We start from the raw sequence: 23856 nt of genomic DNA, 5'->3' as shown, positions 1-23856 counted from the left end.
TCCTGTGTTCCATCCACTGCAGGAAAGGAAAGGGTAGGCCCAATTTACCTCAGCGGTCATTAAAAAAAAACTTTGCCTCACCCCTGCAATTTTTTTTTTAAAAAAAAGATAGATTAAATTGATGTTGAAGAGCTTCATTAGAAGAAAACCTCACTGTTGCTAAAGTGCTAGTAACCAGAAAGGCAGTGTTCCCAGCTCCCCATCAAAATCGTTAGCACTATAATGCTTTCCTTTAAGCACTTGTGTAATTATTTTAGTATTAAAAAACAAAGCCGAAGAAGCATTTTAGTGCTAATTCAAAGATCAATTCAAAAAATAAATGGCATGGTAAAATGACACCCACCGTGCCAGTAGTTTCACCTTCTTGTTACTGAGCACATTGAAACTGTGCCTCCTGGAAAGACAGATGATTGGAGCCAAGAACTCTTCTCATCTACAGAGACTGCACTATCATTCCATTCTTATCCCTCCAAACAGTCAGATTTTCTGTGGTCTAAGAACCACGACCACTGGGAAAACACGGCACTGATTGATGATTCTGTGAGTATAAACGAACAAATTATGTCAATTCCACACTCGGTGCCTAGGACTGGATACAGTCATGCTTAGAGTAAATCCATTGAAATCAATGGAACCAGTAAGTTATGACTAACTGAAATACTCTAAGCATGACTAAGGGTGCAATCCCATGCATGTTGTGGCAGAAAAAAGTACTACAACTCCATGGCTGGTTGGGGCATGCTGGCAGTTTTAAGACGCTTTTTCTGTCTAAACAAGCATAGGTTTGCACCCTAAGTAAGTCTGCATCCGATTCCTAGTGTGGAAACACCCTGACTAATGATTGCCTCTATGCAACCAGCCAAGCAAGTTTTTGTAGACTGGAGGAGAGTTGTTTCTCTCCACCCCCACTTCAGACTCTTGATATATTATAAGCAACCCATATTCACATATGTGGATTAAGCAATCTAGTCATCTTTGTGGACCTTTAAAAAAACTTTATTTATGAAACATTTAAACAAAATTTTTATTTGTAAACACAATTACAGTTTAAATATAAAGAAAAAACAAAAGAACAAGATGAAACAAATTCCTCCTGAGAAGATAAAGAAACAGTCTTAATATTTATGCTGTACACAAACAGAATTAAAAGCAAAAAATAGAGTGGCAGGCACAGTTGCAGCATAATTGCCCCAGCTGTAAATGAACATAAGCTTTACAGGCCTGTGGAGCTGCTGAAATCAACTTGTGTGAGCTTAAACTGAAGGCTGCACTCGAGTGTTTTGCTTGATTTTAAGCCATGGACAGCTTTTCAGCTGTATCACTCTTATCATCCCTCAGACCAGGAAAGGCTGTCCCTTGTGTGCATCTGTGGGCACACAGACACACAACCAGTCATGATGCTCCATGTATACAAGGAAGCCTGCTGTATGTAGCAGAAGTGGGTTACATACATATGGGTTTTATGCATACTTCCTCTTTGGACAGTTTCCAAAGCCCTCTCCCTGGACTTTAGCAGCCCACACAAATTACTTTACAGAGCACCATTGGCCTTGTACTGCTTTATTATAAATAGTTGCAGCTGAGAAACTACATTTCGCTGTGTTTGTGCTCATTTAATTTCCCCCCTAACTGCACTCCCGAGTACCATTCCCACCCAGAATGACATATAATAGAACTGCACTCAGCAGACAACTATCAACTGTTCATTGAAAGACTGCAAAACCATTCAAAGAATTTGCACTAAGATGTCATTAGAAAGCTGTGGCCGAGAGGCAGTTTTTTGTGCCACAGAAATCCATGACAACCATTTACACCTTTAGGAGAATGTAAATGGACTGGAGCATGTTACACCATCGAAGTGAAGGCGCAACCTATCTGTCTATGACATTGGGACCCCACTGAATGGCTGCTAGTACTTATCCAGTGCGAGACCATAAAGCAATGTTGTTTATAGTCACACCTGCTTTAAAATCTTGCATAAAACCTGTCACATTGATGGATGTCTGTTAGTTTCCCTCCATATTTTTTACTCATTTAAGCTATGCTGGAACTCAAAATTCCAAATATGCGAACACTTACATTTATCATATAGTCTCTTTATGGTAACAGTGGTGTTACTTTCTTGTTACTTGCAAAAACAAGGGGGTTATGAAGCACTTGGCAGGTCCTAATGCAGCCTTCCCCAACCTGGTGGGTATTCTGGGAGTTGAAGACCAACACATCTGGAGGGCAACAGGTTGGGGAAGTCTGACCTAATACATGAGTAGGGGGGCTTTCATTCAGCATGGTGCTCACAAACTGTGCAAATCTGCTCTCGTGTGCCCATCGGGGCAAAATGCAGAAGTGCCTGAAGGTGAATGAGAAGCTCCTAGGATGTTTAGAGGAAAGATCTAGCTCCGTTTCTAAATATGGCACAATTAATCAAAGAGGGATCCTACTCAAAAGCATAAAGGTAAAATGCCCTCTCAGCTTTCTGCATTAAAAACAGGGGCAGAGGAAAGAAAACACACGTGGTTCCCTGGAAAGTACAGGGTCTTCAGGCCATTGGAATTGCTTAGATCAAAGCCTGTTGCTACTTGTGTAAGATTTTCAATGAAGTCCTGGATGCTGAATTTCTTGATAATCCATGAGCTCTGCCTCTTTACAAACCAGACTCCTCCTTTTTCCAAGTACCAACCAGAGCTGCCTGTTCTTTTTTCTGAAGTTCAAGAAAAAACACCCACCATTACTGTATGCCAGGGTGGTGAACCTGTGTTATGTTGGACTCGGACTTCCATCAGCCTCAGCCAGCATGGCTAATAGAGATGATGTGGGTTGGAGTCCAACAACAGCCACAGGTTCCCCACCCCTGCTATATGCAATGTAAACCCTTCTCTTGTCTGTTACCAATGAAGGGTGAATCCCATTGACTAGACTCCCACCTCATACAGAACTGAACAGTATGGTTGGATGTTAACTTTAATCTTGTAGATATTTTATGTCAGGTCCATTTCTTATCTGGGCATTTGTATTCAGTTGCTGGCACCTCTAAGACTTTGAATTCTACTTTTATCACCTCTCCTTTGGTAGGAAAGACCCATTTTGTCTGCTTCTGTAAAAGAAATTTGTTAGTGCAAGAACAAGGCAGCTAAAAGTGTTCCACTGTAGCTGATCATAAGTATTTGGTCCTAAGAAATGATCACTGTTGCGGCACATCATGAGTACGAAAACTTCAGAATTCCAGCTGCATGTCTGCAAAGGGAAAAGACAAATTAAAACACTGTTAAGGCATACTTCAAAGACCTCTAACATTTGTGCACACATAGAATCATAGAATAGTAGGGTTGGAAGGGGCCTACAAGGCCATCGAGTCCAACCCCCTGCTCAATGCAGGAATCCAAGTCAGAGCATCCCTGACAAATGGCTGTCCAGCCTCGTCTTGAAGGCCTCCAGTGTGGGAGAGCCCACCACCTCCCCAGGTAATTGGTTCCATTGTCGTATTGCTCTGACAGACAGGACGTTTTTCCTGATGTTCAGCCGGAAACTGGCTTCCTGTAACTTGAGCCCATTATTCCATGTCTTGCACTCTGGGATGATCAAGAAGAGATCCTGGACTTCTTCTCTGTGACAACCTTTCAAGTACTTGAACAGTGCTATCATATCTCCCCTCAGTCTTCTCTTCTCAAGGCTAAACATGCCCAGTTCTTTCAGTCTCTCTTCATAGGGCTTTGTTTCCAGTCCCCTGATCATCTTTGTTGCCCTCCTTTGAACCCTCTCTAGTTTATAACACCTTATATAGTTGTCTCTATGGGAGGTAGTGGGTGGGGGGAAATCTCTGTGGAAGTTTAATTTTTTCTTAACTTAAAAACCCAAATTTGGTAATGCATACAATGTCCTTACAGCAGGTAATGAATGGATCTGAAGCAGCAGCCCAGTCGGAGTGGATCCAGATTCTCTCCATAGCTGCTTATCACATGATTTTGACTTGGAGCCAAGTCAAATGAGCCAAGCTCCAAATCAAGGCATATTAGTATAAGATCAAATTTCAAAATAAGGGTCACAGCGAAGCTGCAGTATGTCTTTTCTGTAAAACTGAGCCATTCGGTAAAAAGAACTTTTAACACAAAGTACTTGTGGGACCCCAGTTAGACTGATCCCACATGGGGGGGATCAGCATTTGGGAGCTGTCACAGGCAGCCCAAGCCAACAGCCTCCTTCTGGCTCAAGCCCTTACCACTAGCTTTCAGACGTTCCCCTCTGTGAGAGTTTTCCATTTTCTCCAGGAACTGTTCAAAGACTTTCACGTATGGAGCCAGGCTAGTTTTCCTGTAATCTATAAAAGAACGGGGGGGGGGGGGGGGAGATTTAAAATAGTTTTAAGTCACCTTATAAGGGTAAAACCCTCTCAAGGCAGCAATTACACAATAAAATCTGATACAATACACATTTAAAAATAATAAAAGCCAGCGATGATAATAAAATATCTGGTCCAGAAAAATACTGACATCCAGTACATAATAGCAGCTAAGAACCATTAACAGTCCAAATAAAATGCAACTCAAGAAAAGGCCACAGAAAACAAATGGGTCTTCAATGCTTTCCTAAAGGCCTGCAATAAGTGATGCCACCATATTTTGTAATTAGTCTGCTCACTGGTTGAACTCCTGTTTGTAATGCTCACTTTTTTAATGAGCCTGGACGGGCAGTTTACAAATTCACAATTAAGTTAGGAATTGATCAAGAGCTTCTGTGCATGCACAGTCTGTACTTAAACAGTACAATTTCTGTGCATGTGCTGATCGAATTAACCCTTTCCTTGCCTATTCCAGTGCTGCCTCCCTGGCTCTGCAAGGAGGACTCGGCAGCACCCCCCCCTCAAAAAACCTTTGTTGGACTACAGTTGCCTTTGCAGCTTCCCTCAGTCACTGCTGCCACCACAGCTCTAGCTCCAAGGAGGCATTACGCAGTTCCAAACTACAGCTCTCAAGAGGCACTTTGATACCGTGTACGTGCAAAAGCTCATTTACATGGAACGAGAGTTCGCTTTGAGGAAGAGCTCTTGTCTGAGCCTACATGGGTGAGTTCGTTATTTTCTGAGCAAATAACTAACTCACTTGGGGTAAGTTTGCCCATCACTACCTGCAGTGACAGGGCCTAATAAACCCCAGATGATAAAGCCTTCCAAACGCTTGGGGCCACTGCAGAAGAGGCCCCTCTCCCTTGTATCCGGCAACGTAACTGCTCCCAAAGGCGAGTGAGTGAGATAGAATTCTGTTGTTGATCTCACTAGTTCGCTATAAACCGGTGGTGGTGAATTATATTTTAACATGAAAGAAAGTGCACAGGGATGGGAGCAAAACCCACCCCTCTCCTCACCTTGACTCACTGTGCTCTGCTGCTTTAAGATGTTTTCCCCAGTCCACACTGATACTGGAAGTGAGTCAGCAGGGAGAAAACATCTTAAAGCAGCAGTGCACAGGAAGGAAAAACGGGGCAAGTTTTGCTCCCATACCCTCAAAACACTCCATTCAGTGTTAAGTTATCTCCCCCACACCCGGCTTTATTGCTGAACTGGCTATAAACAACTGCATTTCTGGTTTGCCCTAAGTGTGTGAACAAAGCTATGACATGGCTATATAGATGCTCAGTGTCAGTTATATCCCTTTGTCTGTTTTTGGAGAATAATTATTTGTTGCATTTGCACACACCCGGCCATGCTCACCTCTCAAAACGGAGTCTGCCTCCTTGAGCTATGAAGTTCTGAAACATTATTACTACAATTATTTAATTTCTATATTGCCTTCTTACAATGTGCCTGAGTCAGTTTACAAAACAAATGGGGGCTAGGCATATTAAGCCAAATGTGGCAGTTTGTCAGAATTAGAGCCACGTGAATGTACTTTCTCCGTTAACCAGAGAGGGTGTTATACGGAACATCCACACCAGCTCTTTTTCCTAGAAAACATTCTGGAGCAGCTTGAGCAATCCCCACCTCACCCTGGTAGTACTCTTCATTAGAGTTCTCCCCACCCCCAAAGAAAGGCTCTCATTAAAGCTCACTTCTCCTGCAATGCAATGCCTGGATAGGCACTGGAGGGAAAAGAAGGTCATGTTCCTTGCACAGGATGGCTTCTGAGGATATCTGTGGGGGAGCGTTCTACTTGTATGGCCTGGTTTTTCATAGAGCAGGCTGCGGTCCTTCCAAGCAAGCAGATCTGCTGAATTCTCATAAGCCAGAGAAATGGCTGAACAAGACTGAGAAAGACAGGAGGTGGGGCTTCAGTGCCTTGCATCCCTCCTTGTCCTTCCCCACATAAATTATACAAAAAAGAGCAGTGAAAAATAAGAGGGGCTGTGCACATTTGCAGAATTTCGTTCTTTTGGTGCAGTGTTTTGACTCCACCCACCCAGGCATATACACACCACTGACAACAAAGAACAGCACTGCAACAGGGTGAAGATTTCTCAGGATCTCTTTCTCCGACCCACTCACCCCTGCTTCTACGAGAGCATTCTGTCTCCCCTTCATTTTCCTTTCCATCCCGTTCATCACTGCGAATTGTGTCCAGCTCATGACAAAGGTGGCTAAAAACAAGAACAAAAGCCATAGGAAATTCCACAAAGTTTCTGATTGTCCAATAATATCAGTTCACTGTTCATACACTAGCTGCATTAGTAAAAATTCACACTGCCTGTGGCAGCAGCTGATGGGGCCAAAAAGACAGCATAGTATGTGCCAGGGAAGCTTCCTTGGGAAAAGAATTCTATACAGTGGGCACCCCAGTTGAGAAGGCCCTCTTCCTAATCCAGGGGTGCTGAACCTCTTTCAGCCCAAAGGCTGAATTTATTTCAGAGAAGCTCTTGGGGGCAACTCTCCAGTGCTGGGCAGGGCTGAAGGCCACTGGTGGCTCCTGATCACCTCAAGTGCAGCTTTCCACTTCTCTCTCTGCAGCAGCTGCTCACTCTGAGCAGGAGCTCTCTAGCTTTGCCTTGTCAAGTGCTTTAGCAATGGGGAGCTGCTGTGATCTGGGCTACCAGAGGATGTCTCAGGACTGGGGAGTCAAGAGACCTGTTACTTGTCAGCTGCAAGGTGGGTGGGAAGAGGGGAATGCAGGAGCAATCAGCCAATAAGCTGTGACGGGGAAGGAGCCCAAGAGGCAAAGAGCGACATGACTGGCTAGCTGCAGTGGTGGCTTTGGTGGCAGTGCCTGGAACCGAAGTGGCTCCAGCTCGAAAAAGAGTGAAGATCACCGAAGTAGACTGGAAAAGCCCTGGGAATGGTAATCCTTCTGTTTATGGCAAGTGATGGTTATCATCCTACACCCTGATCCAGGGAACTGAAGGTTTAACTATGTAATGGAACTGAACAGACAGCTTCTGACCCATGCTTCAAGAGACCATATAAGTGGGAACACATGCCCATTATGGGCTGCAGAGAGAGACTGGGTGAGGGGATCAGGGCGGTGAATGCCACCCTCGAGGAGGGAGTGATGCCATCAGCCCTCAAGGAGGCAGTGATAAGACCGCTCTTAAAGAAGCCCTCCTTGGATCCCCAAGTTCTGAACAACTTTCGCCCAGACTCGAATCTGCCATTTTTGGGCAAGATCATTGAGCGGCTGGTGGCGATGCAGTTGAAGGCACACTTGGAAGAAGCCGATTATCTAGATCCATTTCAATCGGGCTTCAGGCCTGGGCATGGGATAGAAACGGCCTTGGTCGCTTTGGTGGATGAAATGAGGAGGGCTTTGGATAGGGGTGAATGCTCCTTCCTTGTTCTCCTCGACCTCTCAGCGGCTTTTGATACCATTGACCACGGTATCCTCCTGGACTGCCTGGAGAGGATGGGCACTAGAGACATTGTATTGCGGTGGTTCCGGTCCTTCCTCTCTGGCAGGAACCAGAGGGGAGCACTGGGAGAGGAGGTGTCGGACCCGTGGCCACTCACTTGTGGGATGCCACAGGGTTCCATCCTCTCCCTGATGCTATTTAACATCTATGTGAAGCCGCTGGGGGCTATCATCAGGAGGTCTGGGGTGCGGTGTCATCAATATGTGGATGACACACAGCTATACTTCTTGTTCAAATCTTCACCAGGGTTGGCTGTGGAATCCCTGTCTAAATGTCTGGAGACGGTGAGTGGCTGGATGGGGAGGAATAAGCTGAAGCTGAACCCTGATAAGACCGAGGTACTTTTGGTGGGAGACAAGAGTAGGTTGGGGGATGGTGACCTGGTTTGGAATGGGGTACGGCTACCCTTGAAAGACCAGGTCCACAGCCTGGGGGTCATTTTGGACTCCCAGCTGTCCATGGAGGATCAGGTGTCAGCTGTGAGTTGGATAGCATTGTACCAACCCCATCTGATATGGCGGCTGCACCCCTACCTTCCCGACCATCTGCTCCCATCGGTAGTACATGCCCTGGTCTCCTCTCGTCTAGACTACTGTAATGTGCTCTACATGGGGTTACCCTTGAAGACGGTTTGGAAGCTGCAGCTGGAGCAGAACGTGGCGGCTTGCCTGATTAAAGGCAGCCGCCGGCGAGATCACATCACTCCAGTGCTGAAGGTGTTGCACTGGTTACCAGTTGTTTTCTGGGCCAAATTCAAGGTGTTGGTTTTGACCTTTAAAACCCTATTCAGTTCTGGCCCAGCGTATCTCAAGGAGCGCCTCCAGCAACACCAGACAGGCCACTTAACAAGATCAGCCTCGGATGGCCTTCTCTCTGTCCCATCAGCCAGGACAGTTAGGCTGGTGAGGAAGAGGGAGAGGGCCTTATCTGTGGTGGCCCCCATTCTGTGGAACTCCCTCTAGGGAACTCCGCCATGCCCCCTTTAATGAGCTTCTGCCACGCACTGAAAACTTGGTTATTCAGGCAGGCATTTGGAGTGGGTTAGGGTATTTTTAAATAACGTTTTAATGTATAATTTTACTGTTTTAAATTGTACCATTGTACATCGCCCAGAGTGGCTGGGTGACTGGCCAGATAGGTGATTAAGAAATTTAATAAACAAACAAACAAACGCCAAACCTTCCCCACTCTCCATTCCCCCAAACCAAGATGATCCATACCTTATAGTGGGGACAGCGAATGGATCAAATTCATCCAGGTTCTTCAAATCAATAGGAACCGAAATACGCCCTGAATGAGGCAAAAAGCAGTATGCTACTGCACCCTTCACATGTTACTCACATGAAGGGGCAAAGCATGTAGAAAGGGCTGAGACATCAGGGGCCATATGCCAGCAGAGTGTGGGGGCCACTGCCAGCATGCCTGCCCCCTCCTCCCACTCTCTTGTGTGTCTGTACACACACACACACACTTCCCAGTTTCCTTCAGATGATCCATGCAGATCAGCTGAGGAGGGGGTGTATTTTTCAGCCCTGAGCAGGGAAAAGCTCTTATCTCCAATCAGCTGTTGACTGGAAGTAAGTTTCTGCCACATGGGGAGAGGGAGTGTGGGCCAGGAAAGAAGCTGGCAGGCCACATGGGGAATCCCTGCAGGCTGAATATGGCCTGCAGATTGGAGCTTGCCTTGTATCATTTTATCCTCTCAACAACCCTATGAACTAAGTTAGGCTGAGAGATCCAAGTGGCCCAAAGTCATCCAATGAACTTCACATGCCAAAGGGAATACCTGAATGCCCCGATCCAAGCCCAACACTCTATCCCCCACTATCCCCTACTGGATTTCCATCTTGAGTAAAGGAGGAGAAGCTGAAACATCATGCAACCCACCTGTTTTGGGGTGAACGCTGAAGGGGCTCTTCAACAAGTGGTTGATCCCTTTGCTAACGTTGATATCCAGCCGGGGGAAGCAGTGCTGCAGCATGATCTCATACGTGGTGTGTGGCGTTTTCTTGAGCGTGTTATTGGAAGGATGAGAGAGAGAGAGTGGCAAAGGTTAATCTTTGGGGCTTTAGCAGATCTTCAGTACTATGCATGTATGCAGGAGAGGGAGGCTACTGTCTCAAAGCAGGAGCTGTGCCATCACAGCATCACAGTCCAGAGCACGCTCTCCAACTGCAGTGCCAAAGGCGACACTCTCACGGTGTGGACCGTGCTGGTGGGAAATCAGCAGAAAGGGTTAGTAAGCCGTGCTTTTATTAAGGGGATCCACTAGTTCAGAGACAGCCAACCAGTGGCACATAGGCCACATTTATTTAATAAAGTTATATACCATCCTTCAATGGAAATTACAATAAATATGCATAATAGTTTTTGCCTGGAGCCAACACTTGGCTCCCAAGTTTATTCCGTTGGGGCCAGGAGAGCTGGGATGTATAGCAACACCCTGGTCTCTCCGTTTGGGTGACTAGCCTCCAGCCTCACGCTCCACCACAGTCTTGACACGGAAAAGGCTCAAGTAAGGTAGGCTGCAGAGAGTGGTGGGATATAACTTCTGCCTGGGGGTGGGGCAAGGTGCCACTGTTTTCACTTTGCACAGAGCACCCAAGGAGGTCAGAGCCACTTGCTTTGCTGGCACTGGTCTCTAGCCATCCTGAAACAGAAGGGACAATATTCTCAGGCAGAGCATTTAAAGAGAAAAGCAGCACTGGAAAGATTCTTCGTGACGTATTTGGAGAAAGATAAGGGGCCCCTGAGGAAGGAAAGTCCTTTCCAAAACCCACTGGGCACAAGACAAGTTTTTTCAGGCACCTGAGAATATTTTCTGCTTTGGGACACATAAGTGCCTTCCTCTCTTGCTGCTTCCTCTAGCCATTCTGGACAGTACAACAGCCCCTCTAGAATAATGCATGCATGAGCTAAAAAGCAGCCATGCCTTTTGGGCTCCCATCAGCCCCTGCCACCACGGCCAATGGTCAGGAATCCTGGGAGTTGCAGTCCAAAACATCTGGAGGGCACTAGGCTGCAGAAGGCTGATCTAAAACATAATGCTCTCTAGTCTTCAAACACTGGCCATCCCAGCACTAATTAAAATGTCACTGCTTTATAACCTAGCTGTCAATTCCAATCCTTGTCCAGGAAGTGAGACTTTGTTAGCTTCCTGTGCTGTATTGTTCCCCATCACTCAGTGCTGGCAGCCTGGGGTCCCACCCATGAGTTTCCTATGACTCACACCATTTCCCCTCCCCAAACTCAAGTACTTACATTTTTTTCCAACTTTTGTTTCAGAATTTCCCAGCGCTGGACCGAATCATGCTTTTTTTTACCAAATTCCTGCAGAAGATCAGCTCGAACTGGTGGCTGAACTGTTAAGGAGTTTCAAGGCTGGCCCAAGAATTTCAGTGCCTGAGGCAAAAAACGGCGCCCCTGCTTGCATGCACTCACCCCCACCCACATCAACGTGGGGCATGGCTCCCATTCATATTAAAAAGGCTTATGCCTAAAAAGAGCCACCCCCAGAACTGCCAGTTGCCCTGGGACTACAGTGCTGAAGAGAAGCAGGCCCTGTGGCTTCATCCTTTGGCCAGGGGACTAAGGGCTGCCAGGTTCTATGTGGGCATGTGAGGGGGGCTGGGGGTTGGGCGGTATTATTACAGCCTGTTGTAAGCCATCATGAGAATCGTTTGATTGAAAGGCAGGGTATAAACTGTCAAAATAAATATAGAATATCCTCTCTCCAGAGGCCTGCTTGGCCAGTTCATTCCTTGTCTTTGGGCAGAGACTGATTTTGGGTTTTTCCCCATCTTTTTTCTGGGGCAAGGAGAAAGAAGTTTGTTGTGTTTGGGGCTGCATTTTGTTATATGATTGTTTGTCTTAATGATGTTGGCTGCCTTGAGGGCCTCCTGATGAGAAGGTGGTGTGTATACGTGAGTCCCCACACAAGGCCAGGCCTCAGACCTTAAAGCAGCCCTAAGCCTTGACCAGGGAATGTAAACCTTTTTACAGAACTTAGGAGCCAGACAGGAGAAATCTGCTTCCTGACCCCTGCAGCAATCCAGGTGCCAGTCTATCAGGCCCAGGCATCTGGATTTTTGGGCATGTTACTAGTAAGACACACAAAACTGTTCTCTCCTTTCTTCCATGTCCCATGTCCTTTAGGCCTTCCACAGCTCCTGAAAGGATATTCTCTGGGACCAGAGCCAACACTTTTTCATAGCTCTCTTTGCTTCCAAGTATATCCTGACCAACAAGGGCGTACTCTTTGAAGTACGGAGTCAACACGCTTATTGAATCACTACAACAGAAGAGGGTAGAACATCAGAGAGACAAGGCCTCCTGGAGGATAACATTATCCCTGGCTATTAGCCATACCCATTATTAAGATCTGCAGGAGAGGCCCTTTTGAGGGCACCATCACCCCCAGAGGCCCATTTGTTGGTCATGTGGGAAAGGGCTTTCTCCTCTGTTGCTCCCAAACTGTGGAATGCACTTCCTCAAGAATTACAGTTGGCCCCTACTCTCTTGGCTTTCAGAAAGGATGTGAAGACACCTCTCTTTAATTTTGCCTTTCAAATTATGTGATTGTTTTAATTGGCCTCGTGTTTTATGGTTTTAAATTGCTGCTCATCAGCTTTATGGGAGGTGTTGTTGTTTTTAGCAAAAAAAGCAGTATATAAATGTCAACAACAAATACTAGCTATGTATTACCTCCAGTGTCAGAGGCAGTATGCCTCCGTATGTCAATTGTTGGGGCACATTAGTGGGTGGGTGCCACTGCATTCATGTCCTGCTTGTGGGCTCCCCATAGGCAACAGTTTGGCCACTGCAGGAACAAATAGCTGGACTGGATATGCCTTTTGTCTGACCCAGCATGGCTCGTCTTATGAATTGCTGGTGTTAACCTTTAAAGCCCTAAAGGGCTCGTGGACAGGTTACTTGCAGGATCATCTCCTCTCATATACACCCCCCCCCCCCGGACCCTAAGAGCATCCCAGAGGCCCTCCTCCAGGTGCCCCACCGCATGAGGTAAGGCGTGTGGCTCCTAAAGAGAAGGCCTTTTCGGTGGTGGCACCCCGGTTGTGTAATGCCTTCCTCAGAGAGGATCACTTGGTGCATACTTTGTGGTCTTTTCAGCACCAGGTGAAGACCCTTTTATTTCCCCAGACTTTTTAGTCCTTCAATTTTGTTTTTAAATGTGTTGCGGTGTTTTTAGATACACGGGACACTGCCTTATACACAGGACACTGCCTTATACCGAGTCAGACCATCAGTCCACCTAGCCCTGTGTTGTCGACACTGACTGGCAGCAGCAGCTCTCCAGGGTTTCATGCAAGAGTTTTTCCAGCCCTACCGGGAGATGCCAGGGATTGAACCTGGGACCTTCTGCATGCAAAGCAGGTGCTCGACCACTGAGCCACGGCTCCTAGATGCTTCCCCGCTGGTGATTTTTGCTCTGGTTTTATTCTGTTTTACACCTTTAAAGGTTTAATCATGTTGTATTTTAGAGCTTTAATTTTTGTGAACCACCCAGAGAGCTTTGGCTATTGGGCAGTATAGAAATGTAATAAACAAATAAGAAATGAACTCGTAATTCTTTGTAGAAGAGGGAATTTTGGCAGATGCCACTTTCCCCACATCTGCATGGCGAGCTGCACTTGCCAAAATCCCTCACTGGTGTTTTGTTTGCTCCTGCTTGTCACTGGAGCAATCTGTACAGTCATAGGAGATGCAAAGTAGAATGGCATGGTTTGCAGCAACACCACACCCACCTATGCCAGAAAAGCATAAACATCACTAGAAGGAAACTGGGGAAAGAGCAGGTCACTGCTCTGTGCGGATTGCGCAAGTATGGCGCGTGCCAAAGTTCAGCACTGGCCTGCAAAAATGCTCAACTGCAGATATGGCCTAAGAATCAGAAGTCTAAATCAAAGCAGAAGAGCCATTTTCTTTGTTATTGCATTTCAGCACTGCGAGAATAGGAAAAGGCTTTTAACCAGCACATGCCACATTGTTCACCAGAAGCCTTTCTCCACCTGCATGTCTGTTAGAATTACCCTCAAAGCTGCATTAACTGCAGCCCCGCCCCCCTCCATACTGCCACTCCCCTTTTGGGTGTCAGAGGCAGCCAAAAGGCTCTCTCGTGGCTAAAAACATCCAGTCCAGACTGGGCTCTGTCAGAGGTTTCCTTGGGAAACAGCCTGCCACTGAAGGAGGCCAGGCCTTTTGCCTCAATGGTAGTTGCATCTTTAGTTCCTACTCGTGTTGCTGTCTTCCTCATCAGGTACCCACAATGCAGTGCGTTTAGGCTGCACTTCCTCATCCCATAATGATTCTCGGCATAACTTAAAAAGCACAAGTCCTAATGTTTGCTAAACAGTCATGTGGAATTCAGCATATGCCCCCCCACTGTGTTTGCACATGCCACAAATCCTCTGGCTGTCACGCCAACTGACCTGATGAATGGGTGAATATTGCTTGAGAGGGTCACCTTCTTGACTGTCTCTTCACCACCCTACAAAATATTAGGAATATACAAAGTGAGTCTTGATTTATGCCTGTTCTCTCCCCGCCCCCGCCGCCCCCCTTTAAAGCTGGAAATCTTAGGGCACTTAGAGCAGTAATTCCCACAGGGAGTGCAGTGAGAACTGGGAAATGAAGCCAGATCTTCGGCTTCACTTGCACCTCCTCCCACCCTTTCAGTCCCCCTCCTCATCCACAATCAGTCACATTGCTGGCGCTTCCAACATTTAGGAGTAATGTGAATTCCTTCTCACTGGCCCAGAGAAGAAGGGACGGAGCCAACATCTACTATCCCCACCCCCACAGGTAGAACTGAGGGGAAGAAAAGCCCAGGCAACATTAATATACATAACAATAAAGTCCTTCATTAGATGATCTGGGCTGTGTTGAATGCACAGGATGACAGGGGTTCTGTACCTCTAATAGAGGTGTAAAAGAGGGATGTCCGGCAGATGCAATTTCTTACCCCTCCACAAACTGCACGTGCCCCAAATTCCCTAGTCCACCCCACTGATAAAGGTACTGGAGCCCTGGCCTCCTTTGCACCTGGTCACCCCAATAAAAGCACACGGTTACTTTTAAGTTAAGGTAATGGCAGCAGCTAAGCAAATGGTGTTCAGTGCTTGGAAATCTGAACACCCTTTGAGTCACACTTGGTAATCAATCGGCATAGCTATGTAAGTGTCAAGGGCTCCTTGGAGGCCTCTCTCAGTCTAATCCAGTAGCCAAGTCCAGACACAGACAAATGGATTATTTTCAAAGCTTTATTCCTCTTTTACAACTTAACAACTCTGTTAGCAACTAGATATGAGCAGCAGAGTACCTATGCCCTACGTTGAAACAGTTGGTCCCCGTTTGAAAGGGAATTACTGGCAGACCCCTGAACTTAAGAACTAGGGAGAGTCCCTCCCCCTTTCCCTTGGATCCTCTGGGTGCAGCCGTTGTTTGCGCGCCAACCGGGCACTACGCCTCCTTTCTGCGCCCTCCATTTGGCGCCGCTCTCTGCGTCGTGCGTCCATCAAGTCTGCTTCCCACGCTCCGTCACTCCCAGGACTGCTATCTAAGCTAGGAATGCTGGTGGGAGGAATCTCCATCAGCTGTTGGCCCTGGCCTCCTCTCCCAGGAGCGACTCCTCTTCCTCAGAATCAGAACTACTCTGGGATTCTATGGGCTCAGTGTCCACCCCGATAGTAAGATTGCTTATATGAAAACAGGAGAGAGAGAGAGAGGCCTACACAGATTCATGAACATCTTTTTACAATATGTTAAAGAACACATTATTTGAAGTGTAACCATACCCTTCTCAGTCTAAAAGAGGTGCAAATTGTGGCGCATCTGACAGCCATGCAGAACATGCAAGCAAGTTGTGCATAGGCACATATCCTGTAGATCTGTGCTAGTGCAGACAGCTATTTCAAAGCCTTTTGCTTCTCTTTGCAGACCTTAATGTTTTCAAACAACTTTTTAAAAGCTCTAACGGTCCCACTGGTGCAAAATGGATGCAGAGCAATCATTTACTGCTCCAATTTGCTGTGTTATTGCTGTTAGATGACCTAAAGATTGCTTCCAGTCATTGTACTGTGCTCTGCCCCTGCTCATTCCTGATGCATGCTCTCATATGATAGGCCAGAATTGTAGCTTGTGGGCCATCAGTTCCCCCACCCTCCAGCATCCAGTTCCAACTCCTTCCTCAAGGTACCACACCTTCACTACGGTGAGATATTCCACTGCTGCGGAGCGGAGCGCTGAAGACCACTTCCTGACAGAATCATCACACACCCAGCAATGCACACCTCTGCGTCCCGAGTATACCCAGAGCCGGTGCTTGATGCCAAAATCCTCTGGAGGAGCAGATGGAGGAGCAGAAAGCACAGTGTAAACTTGCAGTCTTGACTGCAATAAATAAGACAAAATTTAGTGCTGTATTTACAGCACTCCACATGCATTATTGCAGTAATTCTTACAATGAGCCCATAAGGTAACTCAGCATTATCCTCCCCAACTGCAGATGCAGAGGGGAGTGGGGAGTCAGAGAATAGTGGCTTGCTTACAGCCAACTAGCTTGCTCATAGCTAAAGTGAGATTTGAACCAGCAACCTCCTGGCTCACAGCTCACATGCTTCGACATAGTACTACACCAGCTCCCTCATAGCAATGGTAAGTGTGAATATTAAGATTAATATCACTAATAAAGACAAAAGTAACACTATGATATAGCAATATGAAATAAAGATGTATTCCACCATGCATTGCCAGTTGGTACAAAATATATGGGGAGAAGACATTGCAACTGTTTAGAACTCTGCAGATGATAACAGGCAGTAGTCTCTTGCTGTAAAACAGAGCTAAGGCTGCATGGTCTTTTAGGAGTAATAGAGCCAAGGAAGCTGCAAAGGAAAGTCAGGGAGATCACATAATTGGGATCCTTATAGAAGGAAGATGTATACACATCTACTAGGCTGGAGATTAAGGGAAATGGACCCTTCCTTGTTGTAGAGCTCAAGAAAACCATTCCAGCCCTAGGGCTCGATGGCTATGTAAGATGAGCCATAGTTTTCACTTCCTTTTCTATATATATAGCTGCAAGTCTGCTGGGATTATTAAAAACAGCACAACCGTGAGTAATCTCCTACCTTTTCAGACCTGAGATCCACCTTGGCTCATAATCTGCAACCTGGGAGCTAGTTTTAATTTCTCTCTCTCTCTCTCTCTCACACACACACACACACAACTTTCTTTAGACTGGACATTCCTTGGGACAATTACCTGTCTTTTTAATTAGGATCCCCTGTATAGAGCACCACAAAAACTGATGGTGCTGGAGAAATTCAATAAGAATTAAGACAACAGATGCACTTCCAGAAGACACTCGAGTTTAGGCTCTGGAGAGTCTCTGTGGGAAAGAGAAATGAAATGGACAGTCTGGAAACAGGAACTATATGGCCGTAAACCACTTACCCACAAGCGCCCGATCTATGATGCGGATGGCAATGGTCATGAGCATCCAACACTTGGAGCAGATCTCTGCAGCACTGAGAACAGAGTAAGACCCCCCCCCCCCGCACACAGTTTATTTAAAGAGGATTCTAATCCCACTTCCCAAGGCAGCTTAGAAAAAACTTTTTAAAGTCACAACAAAACAGCACCACCTCAAAAATAACAAAGTAACCCTGCTAAGGCAGCACACACAGCAAAGAGAAAGACAGAAGAAGAAAAACTGTACATTAAAAACAATAGGTAATAAAAACAAACATCTTTCACCATTCCTTTTTCAGTCAACAAATGCTTGTCAGACCAGGTGGGCAGTGTAGTTAAAACACACACACACGCATGCGAAAAGCACCGGAAAACCTAATCAGGAGGTTTTTCCTCAGTGCCATTACGGAAAAGGCTCATGTAAAAATTATTTGGTCTCAGCACAACCTTTACTTTCTGGTAACAGGTGCATATATACTAATAAAGATATATGTACAATTACACCAGCCTGACAATTGCACATACTTTCTTGGGATATCGTGGGCTGGGGAAACAAGTTTTATGGTGCAGACTTTGCAATTTATCTACAAAAAATCAAGATTCTTTGCTTACAGAAAAGGCTGTTCCTATCAGGGGAGGAACTCATATAGGGAGAGTCTGTGTCACTGACCAAGGCCCCTGAAACTCCATCCACTCAGTGGATGCTCTGTGTTCTTATGCAGTGGGTCACTGCTGCATGTTGTGTTTTTGCATAACTGCAAAACATTCATGGCAAGTTTCTGGCATCATGGAAAGAAATTGGTTGCACTCAAGATGCCAGGATAAACTCTGGTTTATTGTCATAGGAATGAACTCACCTCCCCCCTCCCCCAGTTTAAGTGCTCCCCACTCCGCTCCAGAAAAGATTGGAAGCTTTTGCTTTCAATTAACTGCAATTTAGTATTATATCCAAAAACTAAATTGCAGTCAATCTTAGCTATGGTATGTTTGAAGTTGGCTTGTTTCAAACGAGCCATTGTTAGGATTAAGCAGATTGTCTAAAAAAAAAAACTGATGCAAAAGGTCTCGAATTCCTCTTTGTGGCCATTCAGGAGAGGGGGAGCAGGCAAGTCCAGCAGGAGGCTAGGCTCTTTCCCTTCTCAATGAACTATGGTGTATCTTGACCTTCAAAAACAGCCATTGTGCCGCAGGTATCTGTCTGCAGAGTACACAGATGCAATTATAAGCAGAATGCAGCATGTCACATCTGGGTTGCACAAAGCAGACCCAAGTGAGCGGCAGAGGCAGATTCACATTCTCTGGCAAGACAAGCAAAATTGGTGGCCAAATGAGTACAAGGTCATCTAATTAAGTTCTTTGGCTGAAGGTTTGGAACGGACAAAAAGTATTTCTTCACAAAATACCTAGGGCTGCAATCCTATACGCACTTGCCTGGGACTATGTCCCATTAAACTCAATAGGCTGACTTCCAAGTTTACATGTAGAGGATTGCAGTGAAATTTATGCAACCCCATGCATGCTTATTTGGGAATAAGCTGCACAGAACAGACTAGGATTGTCTTCCAAGTAAACATGAATAGGTCTGTGCTGCACATGACCATTAAAGTATGTTGCTTTAAATGAGGATTAGATAAATTAATGAAGAATAGGTCCACCAATTGCTATTAGTCATGATATTATGATTTCATGGAATTAAAAACAAAAACGTCCGTTGTTTGTAACCTGCCCTGGAATTCTGGGAACAATGGCAGAACAATGGCCTTGAGATTTCAAAAATATAGATAAATGATAGCCAGGAATGAACACTCCATGTTCAAATGTGGCGAACCTCTGATTGCCAGATGTTGGGGAGAAAACAGCATGGGGTGTTTTTCATCATCTTGCCCACTTGCAATCTTCCCAGCACACTGTCAAGAGACAGAGCACTTGGTTTGATAGACCAGTGCTCTGGCCCAGCATGGCAATCTCTATATTCTTCCAAGCTGCAGGAAGACCGGCTGTCCGAATAGCCAAGAGTCCTTCAGGCCGTAATCCTATGCACACTTACCTAGGAGTAAGCCCCACTGAAAATAGCGGGACTGACTTCCAAGTAAACATACATAGGATTGCACTGTCTCACTCCGATTTGAAGTATTATCAAGGCTCAGATACTGCCCACATGGCAGCAGAATACAAAAAATAAATAATATATTGAAGTAAAGGCCAGGTTCTAACATAATTATGGCAACTTCAACAACAAGAAGCATAGAAGCAGGTAAGTAAACCGATCAGTGAGTGGACAGCCAATACTCTAATCATCTCTATCTTCTATCCACACAGATATAATATTCTCCTCACTAACACACTGGCTACTTGACCCCAAATCACTATCCCAGAAGGGTAATAAAAATACCTGCAGCATCGTCTAACATCGTCGTAATCTGTCATGTCTATGTCAAACACCAGCTCTTTCTCCTGTGCCTGGAAAGCACCCATGTGAACAGTGTTGTGCTGGATGGGCTGCAGAGAAGAGAAATAGAACAGCTATAAACCGGAAATAATAACTGCTTAAAACAATTTAGAATTTAATTTCATTGCTTCATAACAGCCAACTCATTTGTGCTTCTGCAGCTGTTCTGTTAAAATAATATTTGATCACATTTGTGCTGTCAAGTGACCAAAATAAATTTTTAGCTAGTCCAATGGTGAACCCTAGAGGGAAGATTTGAAGAACTTCATTTTAGTCTGGAAAAGCCAGTGTAGAAGAGTGGACATAAATTTTCTCTTCTTAACCACTGGTTCACCAGGTAGTACTTACTTGTAGCTTTTGTTCCCCCCAGCTGTAAAATGGGAGTAAAGGCGCAATGCTGTGCAAGTTTAGACAGAAAAAAGCCCTATAACTCCCATACATAGCATTGCATCCTAAGCTGTTATTATTGTTGAATAATAAATGTTGCAAGGATGTACATGATAATGACAGTAAAACCCTTTGCACATTACTGTACTAGTGCTACAAGATTGCATCTAATATTAGTCTTACTTACAGAAGGCCCATTGAAATGAATGGGAGTTACGTTAGACTCAAATTGGATATAACCTATAAAAAAATTAGTTGGGATACTCCCAGATGTCTGCTTTCTCTAGTACTTTTGTAGGTGACTAGCACACTGATGTTCTGGCCACGCACAAGTGAAGTTAACATCTGCTTAACAGCCAGTAATCTAAGCATACTACTGGGATCAGCAATTGTTGCACATAAGTAGCACTGTAGCTCCAACTCTGCATGATAACAGGCACCTCTCCTATGACATACTTCCTGTTTAAAGTTCTGGGTTTGAGGCTACCATGGAAGTGGACCTCTTGGAACATACAAATATAAATGGCTGAAGAAAAGTCAAACTATATTTTTTTGAGGGAAAGCTCCTCGAGAACAGGGACTTGCCTTGTCTGCTTATGAAACTCTTTAAAGAACCATGTACATTGATGGCGCTATATATACTTTATGTCATAAGTATACAAATGGGACCTGCAACATTGCAGTGTGGAGAGCACCTGTTCAGTTAGCCATGTCCTCTTCCAAGATACTCCATTACATTCCACTCCCACCTGGTTTTCTGCCTCCCCCCCCCCACCCCATCAATCAACATGCTGCTTTGGAGTCTTGTTCCCCCAGCCTTAGGGCTTTTCCCCCTAAGGGTTTGGTGTACTTCTGCAAACCTCAGGGTTACCCCAAGCCTGCTGATACTTCCTCCTTGTGTGTAGGTGATCCCGTTTTGGCTACATAACTAAAGGCACTCACAACCTGAATATCAAAAATAGAAGGAATAATATACATCAAAGGTAGTTAATAACAGGCTGGGAACCAAACATTATTGATTTGCTGAGCGGACTGCAAGAAGGAATAGGCTTTAGGCAAAGAAAGTTAGAGAAATATATCTAGCTTTTAAACAGATGAATAGTGAGTGAATGGCACAAGTTATAGTGAAATCCCCATTCTAGGGACTATTTTAAAACAAAGTTGACATGGTTTCAACATAGCACTTAAAAAAAGGGGCAGAGTAGACAAGTGTCAAAGATTCTTTCTAGGCATCAAGCATTCCATTCCATATCCTACCCTGTGTGAATACACAGCTCCAATGTCAATTTTGTATGGGCACATCTTCTGGATCTCTTTCTCCAATTCCTGGGGGGAACTGAAAGACTGGTATCGCACGTAGATGTCGTCGCGGAGCGTGAATGAAAACTCCCGCCGCTGGAAGTAGTTCTTTGACACTGCAGAAGGAAATAGAAGATCTCATCCTAGTTACATGCCAGTAGAGCATAGTCGCTAAGATGCAAGCAGGGCCGGCCCTGCCGTTAGGCAGGGTGAGGCAGTCGCCTCAGGCAGCAGACGCTGGGAGGCAGCATTAAGATGTTCAAAGAGAGAACCGCGGGCCTCACAGCCTTCTCTGTGCCCACTAAGTTAGCCTGCGGCCTTCAAGTTCAGTGGAGAACGCCACCCCAAGGTTAGTGTTGAAGACGGATTCCTCTGCCAGTCCAGTGTCAAGGGCTCCTTGGAGGGCTCTCAGTCTAATCCAGTAGCCAAGTCCAGACACAGACAAAGGGGTTATTTTCAAAGCTTTATTCTTCTTTTACAACTTAACAGCTCTACAGGTAGCAACTAGATCTGAGCAGCAGCATCCCTGTGCCCTAAGTTAGAACAGTTGGTCCCCGTTTGAAGGGCAATTACTGGCAGACCCCTGAATATAAGGCCTAGGGAGAATCCCTCCCCTTTTCCCTTGGATCCTCTGGGCGCAACCGTTCTTTGAGCGCGAACCATTTGGCGCCGCTCTCTGCGTCTGCGCCGCGCATCCGCCCCCCAGTCTGCTATCTGTGCTGAGTCACTCCCTGGACTGCTTTCTAAACTAGGAATGCGGGTGGGAGGAATCTCCGTCAGCTGTTGGTCCTGGCGAAAAAGGAGCGCGCTCCTCTCCCGCAGGAGCGACTGCTCTTCCTCAGCATCAGAACTACTCTGGGATTCTATGGGCTCAGTGTCCACCCTGACATCCAGCCGGCTTTTGTACATGGCACGGGAGGGGCGCCATCGCGCCCTTTGCCCGAGGCGGCGAAATGTCTTGGGCCAGCCCTGCTGGGAGGAATATATGCAAACTGCAGGGGCTGCCGCAGAGACGAAGACGCGAGGCAGGGCCGCTCCGTTCGCGCGGCTGAGAAACCAGCCCCGTCGGCGCGCTCCTCCTCAGCCCCGGCCCGGCCCGCCTCTGAGCGCCCTCCCCAGCCGCGGGGCCCCCAGCCGCCCCATCGCCCTCCGCACCGTCGCCGTAGCGCAGCCACCGCCCGTAAGGGCCGAAGGGGAAGATGCGGCGGTAATAAAGGGGCAGCAGGTCAGGCAACGCGGCGGCCTCGAACGCGGCCATGTCCGGCGCCGAGGCAGAGAGCGCGGGAGAAGCCAGGCCCCGCCTTCGACCGCTTGCGGAGCCAATCCGACGAACGCCCGCCTCCCGCCGCCCGCCTCGTAATAGGCTAAGGGCTTGTGGGAGTTGTAGTCGCGGCGGGAAGGACGCGTAAATGGCGGGGCGCGCGCCGAGGCCCTCCAGCGGTGGCGTAGGGTCGCCTCCGCCTAACTGTGCAGGAGAGCTTTTATTATTAAACGAGAGGTCGCGTACGCATGTATAAGCAGCTGTTCATTCGCGGAACGCAGAAGTGGGGGTCCCAGAGGGGGGCTGGAGCCCCCTCCCTTCGGATTGGTCGTGGGGAGAGCTGAGCGCACGCGCGCCTCGCCCGACGCGCGGGCGAAGAAAGGCCGCGAGTGTCGTCAAAGCTGAATGGTTCTGGAAGCAAGGATGCTCAGGAGCGCAGGACGAAGCCCCAGCCACGGAGCGGCGTCGGCGTTTTAGTCCGTCGCGGGAACTTTGCCGTCTGTTGCAGGGAGGCAGCGCTGTCGGGGGCAGGGCTGTGATGGCGAAACCTGGCCAGGGGGTGGGTTACCTCACCTTTCCTGCAGGAGTCTTCGGGTGCCATACACGGTTCTTCACAACAGCCCTATGAAATAGATTAGGCTAAAAAGAAAAAAAATGTGACTGGCCGCAGTCAAGTGAGCCTCGTGACTGAGTGAGGGTTTGAACCTGGGTCTCACCGAGCCTAGTCTGACACTCTAACCCCGGGGAATTGAGCTTCAAGTTTGTAGGCTGAAACTGGCTCCCCAGATGGCCCTTTCCCCCCAACCGCTGATCGTTTGGTTGTTTCTCAGCTTTTGCACAGGATTTTTCTCATTCTAAGAGATTGAAAAGTGTCTTCTAAGAGCTTTAAGCTAAAATATATGGGTGTTTTTGGTATTTCTGGAATTTTGGGGCCCCACGCCCTTTGCCCACTACTGGAATACAGCCCCCGACAGCTTCTCTGAAACTGAATTCATTCCTGAAAGAGGCTCAACACCCCTGGTCTAAATCAACCACTACTGTGTCCACACCAGCAATTAACATGTAGCCGAACACCTGGCCAACACACTATCAGTATGAGCCTGGACTCCTGAAAATCAGTTTAGAGCAGGCTGTATAACTT

At 46.6% G+C, this 23856-nt stretch overlaps 1 protein-coding gene across 1 annotated transcript; it reads right to left on the bottom strand.

Moving 5' to 3' along the window:
• Positions 1-977: 977 nt before the first annotated feature.
• On the bottom strand, positions 978-22771 carry PRIM1 (DNA primase subunit 1). The gene is made up of 13 exons (XM_084836932.1): positions 22610-22771; positions 21413-21570; positions 19712-19818; positions 17302-17375; positions 16048-16184; positions 14277-14335; positions 12009-12118; positions 11089-11180; positions 9715-9835; positions 9048-9117; positions 6473-6564; positions 4214-4312; positions 978-3231 (listed from the first exon to the last, which is right to left on the bottom strand). Exons 1-13 carry the CDS (start codon positions 22710-22712, stop codon positions 3212-3214), a joined length of 1242 nt encoding a protein of 413 aa, XP_084693058.1. The 5' UTR covers positions 22713-22771; the 3' UTR covers positions 978-3211.
• Positions 22772-23856: the final 1085 nt, after the last annotated feature.

Source organism: Heloderma suspectum, chromosome 2, assembly GCF_057233095.1.
Source record: "Heloderma suspectum isolate Gila_16-S chromosome 2, 16-S_ref, whole genome shotgun sequence".
NCBI lineage: Eukaryota > Metazoa > Chordata > Lepidosauria > Squamata > Helodermatidae > Heloderma > Heloderma suspectum.
Note: the sequence above shows the minus strand (reverse complement) of the source record. Positions and strands in the feature narration are given on the sequence as shown.